Consider the following 12943-nt stretch of genomic DNA (forward strand, 5'->3'; position numbering starts at 1 on the left):
GGTCAAAAATACCTTGCCTCTGGGGGCTGCTGCACGTCAGCCGCGACTAAGCCTGAAATTAAAACCTCTAGAAAAAAAAGTTTTTTTTCTAAAAAGGGGAATGTCATATTTTGACAGATTTAGATAATTGTAACAGGCAACTGACGCGCGGCTGTCGCTCGCTGCCGACAAGAGCCAAATGATGAATTGTGAAATATTAAGAAACAACAACATTTTTCAGTTGCATTTAATCGTCGGCAGTTTAAATATCACAATTTTATCATAAAAGTAATAAATTAAAATATCTATTAAAAAAGAAAAAAAGAGCAAAGTTTTACAAAAAAATTAATCAAGACAAGTTATGACTTTTTCTAAATAAATCTTTTAAAGATTTTGCTATTTTATGCTATATCTATATAATTTATTTTACATTACATTTCTTAATTAAACTATTTAGAGGAAGAATATGACATAAAAAAAACTAATTTATGACAAAAATTATAATTCTTATGAAATTTTACTTTTTTCAGTGTACTGTGATTGCTATCAATTTAGAGCATAAGTCTGTATGAATGAAACTGATATTTTTTATGTTTTTATCATAAAGTTTTTCTCAGATGCCAAATCCCACTCCTTGACATTTATTATGTAAAATGATATATTATTATTATGAAGACCTACTCTAATCATGAAAATATTTATTTGAGATCAGTCAATTTGAATATTTTCTCTACGGATTATTTCTGTATTATTGTCTATCTATTTTTACGAATCTTGCTAAATATTAACTTCCAGGACGAAAGGGACATTAGACTGTAAACAATACTGGTCCCCAAAGTTTAATAAACAGGAAATTAAATAAACTTTTTCACCAATAAATTTAACCTACAGAAAGATATTTTTAGTTATCATATTTGAGGGTGAAGCATCCATCGTCTTATCCCTTAAGATTCCTGATCTATACAAATTTTGCTATATATGAACTTTAGCGAAATATCCATGGATATCATAAGGGAATAGGCAAATGGAAGACGAATTTTTCAATTTTTCTCATCTTTTATTGACATATTCCTGTATATTAGTAATTGAAAGCTATAATTATTCAAACAGCAGCAAAGTTTTCTGTGGCGTATTAAGTCTCAACCTCTCGGGTCTTGGAGGGCTATAATATTTTCTTACCACTCCAGGGACTTCAGAGCTTATTATTTTGAGGGGGGTAATTTAATGTATTTTTATAGAAGAAATTTTTTTTTTTGGGGGGGGGGGTGGTAATGAGGGTTGTCAAAGTTTGAGGGGGAAAACAACCCTTTACCCCCACTTGTAGACGTCTATAAACCAATCCCAACACAACAAACCGACAATTCAACATATAATAATGCTTATAGAGTAGCTTTGTTGATAAAATTATCAGTTTTGTCTTCTCCAAATTCCAGATCTTGATTTTGTGAATCACAACGCAATTGATCTTCGGTTAAATTTTGAATTATTTCTCACATCTCTGAAAAAAATATAGACCGTTAATGAATGTAGAATATACGTGGATATTATAAACGGAGAAAAATTGCTAAGATGGATAGAATTTATTATTCAGTTCGTTCATCAGGGGAGGGGATGGGTAAAGGGGGTGGATAATAGGATCTTAATTTTAGCATTCTACAAGTTTCACTTTTTCAGGTACATTCTAATCTGATGTAAGATCTTAGTCTAAATTAAATTGAATGTGATGAAATTTAATATTGTAAATTTGATTAAAAATTAAGAAATTGTTATAAAAATTGACTTTATGTAATACTTGATGTCATAATTTAATGAATATTAGATAATGAAAACAATTTTTGATGTATCTCTTTGAATTAAAATTTCCCGCCTGAATTTTTATGGAACATGTGGAAAGGTTGCGCGATTAATTTCTTTGTTTGATGCGTCTCCTTGCACTTATTTTGCATTTGTAATAAATCATTTTTTAAACATAAAAAAAACAATGGATATTTCTTACTTGTCTAATTAGGATTATTTATAGGCCTTCTCATGCCTCGTAACACTGTGCGCGGGCATGGCATAAACGTTCAGCTAAGGGACATCTAGCAGTCTTTAAAGACATATTTTTTCAAGCTCAAAGATTGTAGGTAATCAATACCAGGATCATTATACCGTGAACTGCACTTGATCCAAAATATAGCTAAATCTTATAAATTTACCTTAGTATGAAAACTGTATCACGATATTTTGTTTGTTTTTCTAATCTATGGAGTTGCTCCTCTAATTCTTCTAGTGCGTTCTTGGCCTGAAATTTTAAACAGAAATGTATATGTATATTAATTGAGAAAATGAGAAAGTAATACAATTTAACACATGATTTAAACATAATAAAATCGAAGCTTTACAAAGTGTCTCAAAAATAAGCCATGTGACGTCATAAAAATGGGGGATGAGAGGAGAAGTGGGAACGAAAATCCCTAAAAAAGAGATGGATAATCCCTCGTTTTTATGACGCCATATGCCTGATTTCATGAGACACTTCGTAAAGCTTCAATAAAATCACTAATTAGATAAATCAGTTTCTCGTATTCATTTGAATCCGGTGGATAGGAACCGGTTCTCATGAATACGAAAAAACTATGTCTAGCATCGTATTATATCCAGTTTTCTACGAATATAGAAATGTACAATCATAAGATTAAAACTAGTTTTTTTGGCCGGTGCCTTCGGCACCACGGGGCTAAAAAAACTAGTTTTAATCTTATAATTGTACATTCTATATCCGCGGAAAGCCGTTTATAATACGATACGAGAAATAACTATTCTTGTTTTTTTTCTATTTAATACAAATATTAAAATTGGTTGTAAGAATTAAATTAAATTTTGAATGTAATCTTATGTAAAATCTATGTTATTTGAATCCAGGAATGAGGTATAGCCAATATATAATAATCAAAATAAATCTAAAATGATCATTGTAGGGCAGATGAATAAGATTGTCATAACTTCTAAGAAATGCCTCTCTAAAAAGCAAGTCACGTAACGATATTTTTAAATATGATGTTTTTAATCTAAAGATTTCAATCTAAATGCAAACTATTTTTTTTATAATGAACGCATAGAAAAATATCTCATTTGAATGAAATATAAAAAACGTGCTAATCAATAGAAAATTATTAACAAGAAAACTAATTCAGTCGTTTTTTTTCATCTAAGCTTTACTAAACGTTGCCTTTCTATGTTTAAACTGTCATTTATACTGACTAAATTTTACAAGTTTTTACAAGATGTCTAGTTTATACTTACTAATTTTCACAGTTTTTTACAAGATGTCTAGTGTTTATAAAAAGTGTTTTATTTTTTTTAAAATTTGTAATGATACTTAAGTGGTAATTCAAGTATGAAACATTATAGGTTTTATTGAGATATATATTTATGTTAAGTGGTTCTTTATTATAAGACTTTTAACCTCTTAAACTTTCTAATTAAATCAAAATCACCAATTAATAATAAAACAAGGATGACAACATCAATATAGTAGCGAAGCAGAGAGATAATTAAAAAAATATGAAAAAGTTCGAAATTTAAAAAAATAAACGTTTCAGCCGTATTTTTTAATAGCTGACAGAAAAATCTCATTTTCCAAATAGTCACAAAGAAGCTTCGTTAATAAGACTATTTATTTTGTCAAAATTTTGTTGTCAAATTTTAAAACTGTATAAAGAAACTTTTAGTTTTCAAAGCGTAGTTTGTTTTTGTATTTAAAAATAATTTTGTTAGTTTTACTTCAGGTAGGTTAAGGTAAGCAAGAATAGTTATTTATCGCACTGTATTGTAGAAAACTTTCCGCGGATATTGAAATTTGAAAAAATCATAAGATTTTGTTAGCTCCGCGAAGCCGAAGGCCTAGGCTAACGAAATTGGTACCAATTTCATGATTTTATTTTAATATTCGTGGAAAATTGTCTGTAATATGATGCTATACAAGAGTATTGGAGTGAACCGGTTCCAATACAGCAGATATTAAGCGGTTTCGAAGCCATACTGGAAAAGGATTTATGCGAGCTTTTAGTATTTTTAAAAACACACACAGCAGAGTAGTGGTTAGTGTGGTTGTTAGATAACAGAGTATAAGGTGCAGGGGAAATATTAGTCAGGTCATGACACAGTTGTTAGATAACAGAGTATAAGGTGCAGGGGAAATATTAGTCAGGTCATGACACAGTTGTTAGATAACAGAGTATAAGGTGCAGAGGAAATATTAGTCAGGCCATGACACAGTTGTTAGATAACAGAGTATAAGGTGCAGAGGAAATATTAGTCAGGTCATGACACAGTTGTTAGATAACAGAGTATAAGGTGCAGGGGAAATATTAGTCAGGTCATGACACAGTTGTTAGATAACAGAGTATATGGTGCAGGGGAAATATTAGTCAGGTCATGACACAGTTGTTAGATAATAGAGTATAAGGTGCAGGGGAGATATTAGTCAGGTCATGACACAGTTGTTAGATAACAGAGTATGAGGCGCAGGGGAGATATTAGTCAGGTCATGACACAGTTGTTAGATAACAGAGTATAAGGTGCAGGAGAAATATTAGTCAGGTCATGACACAGTTGTTAGATAACAGAGTATAAGGTGCAGGGGAAATATTAGTCAGGTCATGACACAGTTGTTAGATAACAGAGTATAAGGTGCAGGGGAAATATTAGTCAGGTCAAGACAAAGTTGTTAGATAACAGAGTATAAGGTGCAGGGGAAATATTAGTCAGGTCATGACACAGTTGTTAGATAACAGAGTATAAGGTGCAGGGGAAATATTAGTCAGGTCATGACACAGTTGTTAGATAACAGAGTATAAGGTGCAGAGGTAATATTAGTCAGGTCATGACACAGTTGGGCAGCTCAACAATTATCAATTTATCTCAAAAGACAAAAAAAAAACTTTTTGAAGAAAAAAAATATATTTTTAAACGCTTATTTAGGGTTAGGTTGTACTAATGAGGGTTAGGGGAGCCCCGAAGGAATCTAGCCAACCGTAGGGGCTTGAACAAATTAAAATCTTGGGGGAATTCTAAGTGATCCACTTTTCTGGTTCTAACTCAACTGTTCTTATAATTCAAATTTTAAAACAGCTTAAAAGGGATTTTGAAGGGAAAGTTATGAAATTTAAGATAAAATATGTTTTGTTAGCTGCCCAACTGTAACAGTTGCAACATGTTATAAAAATATACAGGAAAATTATTTTGTCCTCTGTCTGCTTTGTACCATTCTTATCTGAAAGTAGACAAAATAAATATACAGACAAATTTATCTATGTATGAATTTCGTTTATATATTGGTTTTAAGCATTTTTTTTAGATATGGCTTTTTTGTCCTGTTTATTTATATTTTTAGTTGCAAAGGATTTAACCCGACATTTTGAAACTTTGAATTTTAAGAGATTTTTTTCATGGCTAGGCAGCCGCACGCCAGCTGCTGTATACCTCAGAGAAATCAAAGTTTTACAATTATAGAAATCAGCAGGAAGTTTAATCCTGACACAATATGGAAATCCTCATTTAAAAAAATAAAGCATCCAAACGGGTTTAAATTAGAGGCTTCGTCGTGGCTGACGCGCTGCTGCCAATACCTGTTTTTTTCACAATAGCCAATATTGAATTTATTCAAAAATTATCATCAAATTTAAATATGCTTATATTTTCCTTTTCTTATCTTACATTCAAATATCTTTAGAATTCAAAATTTGACAAATTTCCACAAAATCTCTGCACTCTGTTTACCCAACACTGGACCACAAACGGCTTGTCCCCCTTCCTGCCGACCAGAAAGAACAAGTGCACAAACAGCCGGAAGCCACTGGCAGCGGATGGCAGGTGTCCTACCTTCAGGCCGTTGCCTCCCTCCACCGAGTCAACTCTGATGGGCCCGAGAATGGCGATTATTTCGCGCAAAGATTCGCAGACAGCGCGTAGACTGTTGATATACTGGTTTGTTGTGCACTAAAAAGCCAAGAAAAATTTATCCATAAAGGCAAAAACAGCAAGATTTTTTTCCGACTAACTACCAAGGATTTTTTTCCTACTAAATATTCTATATTCTTTAAAATGTTTTAAATTTTATTTATTTGGCTAATGATTGAATAAAAACCATTAAACTGTGAACATTTTTGGAAGAAAATTAATTAAAGAACTATGTAAATTAAAATACATATAACAATAACAAGTCATATTAAAGGAACAAGATTTGTATAAAGATAAAGAAAAGTTATAGAAATCAAAATATTAATTTCAGTCGCGGTAAGCTGTCTATATTGCAATACTTTAAATTACTATTATTGTACTAAAGATTACATAAATCTTAAATCCCTCTCTACACAAATCATAACGTTTTAAAGTAGCTTAATTAATGTAAGTTTGATATCAACAAAGCGTTCGATATTAAAATTACCATCATAATGTCCTAACACATTTATTTTGATATACCAGCGATAGAAAATATCAATATGATAATCAAAACATAAATCCTCCTACGTAATCAGATTTCTGGAAAATTTAATTAACAATTTTCTCCTTTTTTTTTCATAAGTTTATATTTAGAAATGCAACTAATTCCCGTATTAAGAGAAACAAATAACAGAAGTTGGAAATGAAATGAAATATTTTGAAAATCATTAAACATCCACATATATTTAATTAAAAGATTATAGAATGGTTTACAAGCTATTATGCAAAATTCAGTAATTCGTGCCAGTAATTTGACTTATTTAAGATAAGATTGTCTCCAAGAGGTAATGGGAGGTAATGGAATCGAGTCTCGGCTCAAAAACGCGTCGAAACTAAAGATCTTAGAGTTGCTGCTGCTGCTCTGCCCGATGCACTACATTGACAGTTAGAATATGGGGGAATGCCTTGGCCCAAAACAGGTGCGACTAATTTTAAAATTGTCCCCTTGCGTGTTAGTAATGGAATAAGCTAGTTATAGAGTTGCAGCGCTACTAATAATGGCTTCAAAATTATTTTTACCTTCATTCTAATCCAATCCCATTGAGTAAGACGAAGAATACATCCATGCTTTTCCCACAACAAATATCTTTAATAAATAATTTATTCAATTTTAAAATCATTCAAATGTTTGATAATTTTGTGCTTTTAAAAAAACTAACAATAAATAGATATTTGATTTTTTTTAGACAATCATTCATTAACTATTAAGTTCAAAGAACATATTTTACTGAATCTTTGTTTAAATATTGCTAATTTTATTTGTAAAAAGTTAAAGACGTCCAAAATTTAATTAATAATCTTATATAATTAATCTAAAAATATAATCATGGAGGCCTCCAGGATCTTTTCTGGGAAAGAATGGGGGGAGTCCCAACAGTTTTAATTTTAGTTAATAAAAAAGTAAATACAAATCTTCTATGAACCTACAATTTTACTGTAAAGGAGATCCAAATCGGTTCAGTAGTTAGTGGACACTAAGCTGCAGACAGACACACATCATGTTACTTTAAATAACTATGGAATACTGTGCTTATATATACTTACCCTCTCATTTCTGATTGTCCAGGAGAAAGTCTGGCGGCTAAAATTAAAAACAAATATGATAACATCCATAAGTAGCGATGCACAAACAATTTAATGGATGTACAAACGAATATCACATAAAGAGCAGATGTTCAGTGGTCATAAAAAGGAACGTGATGATAGAAACCTTTTGAAAATAACCTTTATAGCATGAACAACAGACAGACGGACAAAGTAACTTATGAAGTCGATGTTCTGTGATATATGGAATCTTAAATAGAAGCTTAGAAAAATAACGTTTGCCCAAAATGTTTCAGACAGACGGATACTTCGATTTATATAGTAGCTTCGAAATCATTAGAAATTTCAAACAAGGTTTTAAAAACTTAAACAATCTGTATGTGTGATAATTAATTGGCGTTGATACAAAAGACCAACTCTACAAAAGACCAACACCTACAAAAGACCAACATTAAAAAATCGTAATGCTAGAAGGTCATGGCCGCAAAGCTCGGCCCCCTTGCCTGCCTATCCGCGGGCGCTCGTCCATCTTGCCTATAACCTTACCTATATGTATAAATGTTTAATGTACATTAAGTTATTTATAGTTTAGAATTTCGAGGATTTTACAAAAAGTGGTTGGTAGATTTTTTTCTTCAAATTTTTTTTTTTTTTTTTTTACAATATTTAGTTAAGGTTAGGTTAGGTTATAGGCAAGTGGGCCGAGCGCCCGCGGCTAGGCCTGCCAGATGGCGGAGCGCTGCGGCCATGTATTAATTATGTATTACTTTAATGATAAATTTGATGTTTATATAACAATATATAGGTGTTGGTCTTATGTAGGTGTTGGTCTTTTGTAGAGTTGGTCTTTTGTAGCAACGCCAATAAATTGGTAGTGTTGAAAAGTAAAATATTATTTTTCTGATACAATATGAAATAAACTCGATTGATATTGAAACAACAGGGTGAAATGAAATCACACGTAAAAGATGACCTATTAAATCTTACGGTTAGAAGTGCTGACAAACGTAACCTGGAAAACAGTAAAAGTGTCGAACTATGACGTCAGAAAAAATTAACAATTAACCAATAAGAAGCCAGTATTCACTGTGGTAAAATATATAGCGGCCTCTCATTGGATAATTGTTAATTTTTTCTGACGTCATAGTTCGACACTTTTACTGTTTTCGTAACCTGGCATCTTGTTTTTGTAGTCCCCAAAGTTTTATAATAACGTTTTCTTATTTGTTGGCTTAACAACTTTGGGGACTTTTGAATTTTGATTTGTTGGATCATTAAGTTGATTGTTCAAGCGTTCCAACAACTTACTTTAATCTACAGAAGGGGTAATTTTGTGTTTTATCATTGGGGATGTACATAAATGCATCGGCCCTTTTCCCAACCTTTTATATCCCTGATAAAAAGGTAAATGATGTTACCTAGATTTAAAAGATGGTCGCAGTAATCTATTTTCTGTTCTAATTTGTCTTTACTCAACTAAAAATAAGAATAATTATGTCCAACAGAAACATGTTCTTCTTTCTTTTTCCAATAGAACTTCTTCGGTTAAATAGAAGAACCATGTTAGGATTTGACTTTATGTGTCTATTTAATCATCAAACCTTAAAATCCAATTTAATAACAACACTTTAAAATAATTTTCTGTCTTTTTTTCTTCATTCCACATTTCTCTTGCTTTTGAATCTTGTTTTAGAAAAAATAAAAAATATATAATAATAATTGGTTTAAGTTTATAAAAGTATTTCAAGTAAAAAATCAAAATCCCTTAATTCCTTTTTAGTAGCGAAGCTACTCTATAATTCACTTTGTTAGTAGCGAAGCTACTCTATAATTCACTTTGTCCGTCCGTCAGTCAGTCAGTCCGTCAGTCCGTCAGTCCGTAACGCTATGGGGGAAATGGGATTTACTCAGCTCCTATAAAAGATAGAATGCTGAAATTTTTTGACAACATTCCCATCATTAAGGAGCACAATTGACTATAAAACATCATTGGCGTTCGGACCGATTTTTAGCAGGTTTTAGGCTATTTTTATATTTTTCACATTTTTCTCCATATATTCAGTGTTTATGGTCCGATTTTCAAAATTTTTTCAGTTACAGATATCAAAATTAAATTTCTCGTCGTTTAAAGGAACAACCATGAAGGCCAGACTGCCTTTTCAGCAGGTTTTAGGCTATTTTTTTATTTTTCACATTTTTCTCCATATCTTCAGTGTTTATGGTTCGATTTTCAAATTTTTTTTCAGTTATAGATATCAAAATTAAATTTTCCGTCTTTTGATGAAAACAACCATGACGGCCAGACTGTCTTTTTGGCAGGTTTTAGGCTGTTTTTTATGTATTTAACATTTTTCTCCATATCTTCAGTGTTTATAGTCCGATTTTCAAAATTTTTAAGTTATATATATGAAAATTAAATTTCCCGTCTTTTAAACAAAATAACCATGATAGCCAGACTGCCTTTTTAGCAGGTTTTAGGCTATTTTTATATATTTAACACTTTTTTCCATATCTTCAGTGTATATGGTCCGATTTTCCAAATTTTTAAAGTTAAGGATTTAAAAATTAATTTTTTGTCGTTTTAATAAAACAACCATGACGGCCAGACTGCCTTTTATCAGGTTTTTGGCTATTTTTATATGTTTTACATATTTCCCCATATCTTTGTTTATTTTGATGCAATTTTCAAACTTTTATGGGATATCTGTATCAAAATAATTTTTCCCATTGTTATGAGCATCTTTAATATAATTTACTTTGACCATCGTCATCATGCAAAATAAAACAAGGTTTTATGTTTATTTTATCCAATAAATCTAATCTTGATTTTAGTAAAAACCTTTTAAATCTACCTGTACGTATTCCAATCGACGATTTTTTGTGCTTCGCTACTTATGGATGTTGTCATCCTTGTTTTTGTCTAAACCTTCTAATTCCACGTGTAGTGTTTTTAAAATAGAAATAACTAACCAAAGTGTATGTGAGGTAGAGTAGCTTTGCTTCTAAAATTGTTCTTTAATACCTTTGAACCTTATTTACTATAATTTGAGCCTTGTATAACAAAATTATGTAAATATATAACAAATAGAAATTTGTTAAATTTTCCAATTTAAATTCTAGAAATATCAAGAAAAATGCGCATATCAAAATAAGGATTAAAACAACTATAGAAGCGAAGCTTAACATATCAGGAGGTCAGACAAACGAACAATAGCAAATATTTATATGTCTAAACAAAAAATTCGCATATATCTATCACAAAATTACATAAATAAGAGATACTTAATATGGACATACTTACATTTGAAGACTTAATTATATAAATGCTTTGCTTAAAACATTATGCCTCCTAATGATCATAGGAATCCATATACAAACAGTTCAGTAAATGGGATGATTATGTCATATAGCATATTGATTTTAAAAGCTAAAAACATCACATTTAACATGGACATTAAGACTTCTTGTAGTATTATAAAGTTGCTACTTTTTCTAAATCTGTTACAGAAATCAATAGGGCAATTTTAACATGCCTAAATTAAAAATATGAGCTATACGTTCCTTACGGACGGACCTAGAGGCCCTAATTAAAGAAAAGCTTAACTTTTAATATAGATAAGGAATATTTAAAGAAATGTTCAATTAATTTACATTTTATCTCCATTAAATCATGTACAAACAAGGATGATAAAATCCATAAAACGAATGCTTTGCTTACAGTTTTATGCTTTATCGTCATAAGTATCATCATTCAAAACATCATAAAGATATAAAAAATAATCCATATGTTTAAAAGTAGACGAATGGTTTCTCAGATAATGATTATAGAGTTGCTGAGATTTTAAAGTTTTACCTTATTGCTACAAGAATCATTATTTCAAGTTTGAAATAAATAAAATCAGAGCTATCCGTTACGATAAGACTGATGGACAAAATCGCAATGTAGAGATGATTCGGTTTAAAAGCCTTTAATTGCGTGTATACATTTTTGAAGCGCAACTACTTTACAATTAAGTAAAGCCTACCTTTTCTAGTTCATAACCGGGTTTGTGGCCATACAAATCTAAAATAATAATATGATTATGCATACGTTTGCGCAGTAGTTTGTGGAAGGTTGCCCGCGGATACAAAAATAGAATTGTAAATATTCTCAGCATCAATGAATATCTATTTAATAAGTCCGTCTATCTGTTTGGAAATTTTTTCTGGAAGCTAGAGACGACGAGAGGTGGAGTTATTTTCCTAAAAAAAGTAGATTCTACTCTCCTCAACAATCATTTTACCCCCAATTTGGGAAGCCATAGGCCCCAAAACCCTAAGACACCCCTTAATAAAATTTATGCACTATTCGCGCCATTTTAAGCCCCGCCCCCCCCCCCCCCAAAAAAAAAGGCTCGGACGTCCTTGACGGATGCTATTTTGGATGTAATTATCCCTGTTTTGAATTTTAAAATAATTTTTAATGAATAAAATAAACTTTTTACCTATCAACCTCCGTTTAACATCAGTTATAAGATAATGATTTTCGTGTAAAACATATCTCATCCTCCTTCAGTTTAATCAATAAATATAATATATCTAGATGGTCAAACTGGCTCCATAATCCGTAAACTTAAAAATAAATTCTAGCAGACAAACACCTTTTTTGTTATATGAGATCCATTTAATGATGAAATTTTTCGATGATATAATTTCTAGAAAGCTAACTTTATCCTAAGAAATTAAACTATTCATAGCTAACTTATTATGTTTTGTCATATACTTCACATTATACGGGCGAAGAAACTTTTACAGCTGACTCATTATGCGAACGAATGAAGAAAAAGGCTTTTTTTGTGCCAAAATCTGGACACTTCTAACCAATATCATGGCAGGATTGTTCTTTTACTGTTATCCCATTCGCTGATTTAGAGAGTGTGTCTCTAGATTATCGATATTTTAAACATATACGTCAATATTTCTTCAAAAACGGATATTTTTATTTTACTTTAATTTCAAAATTATGAATTTCCTTTGAATTATGAATTTTTTTTGATGAAAACATTTATTCTTTAATTAACAAGGATGTATAATTCGCATTTAAAAGTATCATGATGTATATCTGTCTGTGTGTATTTTTGTGTGTGTGTGTGTGTAGATAATTATCTTGCTAAACTCTGTACATATTCCTTCACAGTGTAGCTTCTTATAGGTTCAGAGAAAGTCTGTATTACTTTTTTTATATGGGGAGTCCTTTAAACCTAAATCAAAAGTGGAGGGTCGACTTACCTCCTCCTCCCCATATGTCCATTGTTAATGTAATTAACAGGAGTTTTCAATTTAAAGTTGTGTCACAATTCAAATAAAACCAATTTACCAATCCTAGGATTTGTCTATTAGCTTTTCAGATGCTTTCCATAAAAGTATTTTTTAAAACATATTAAAAATAAAGGAG

At 30.9% G+C, this 12943-nt stretch overlaps 1 protein-coding gene across 2 annotated transcripts; it reads right to left on the reverse strand.

Annotated features, from left to right (window-relative positions):
* Positions 1-1245: 1245 nt before the first annotated feature.
* Positions 1246-12321, reverse strand: LOC145320633 (uncharacterized). Of its 2 annotated transcripts, none has more exons than XM_080162824.1 (8): positions 11994-12321; positions 11535-11572; positions 8928-8985; positions 7510-7546; positions 6985-7051; positions 5743-5961; positions 2178-2263; positions 1246-1477 (listed from the first exon to the last, which is right to left on the reverse strand). In XM_080162824.1, the coding sequence occupies exons 1-8, from the start codon at positions 12052-12054 to the stop codon at positions 1429-1431; spliced, it is 615 nt and encodes a 204-aa protein (XP_080018950.1). In that variant the 5' UTR covers positions 12055-12321; the 3' UTR covers positions 1246-1428. The 2 variants fall into 2 exon arrangements, with proteins under 2 accessions (XP_080018950.1, XP_080018951.1); XM_080162825.1 differs by having other exon boundaries at positions 5845-5961; positions 11994-12307.
* Between the last annotated feature and the right edge of the window lie 622 nt (positions 12322-12943).

This window comes from Acartia tonsa, chromosome 1 (assembly GCF_053477335.1).
Source record: "Acartia tonsa isolate MP-2025a chromosome 1, ASM5347733v1, whole genome shotgun sequence".
NCBI lineage: Eukaryota > Metazoa > Arthropoda > Copepoda > Calanoida > Acartiidae > Acartia > Acartia tonsa.

Bases quoted from the DNA above. Each gene is read 5' to 3' on its own strand.
- LOC145320633 (XM_080162824.1), bottom strand. From the start codon at position 12,054: ATGAGATATGTTTTACACGAAAATCATTATCTTATAACTGATGTTAAA. The intron at 11,573-11,993 runs GTAAAAAGTTTA...TTATTATTTTAG, and splicing joins TGTTAAACGGAGGTTGATAG to ATTTGTATGGCCACAAACCC. The intron at 1,478-2,177 runs GTAAATTTATAA...TATTTTTTTCAG, and splicing joins GATACAGTTTTCATACTAAG to AGATGTGAGAAATAATTCAA.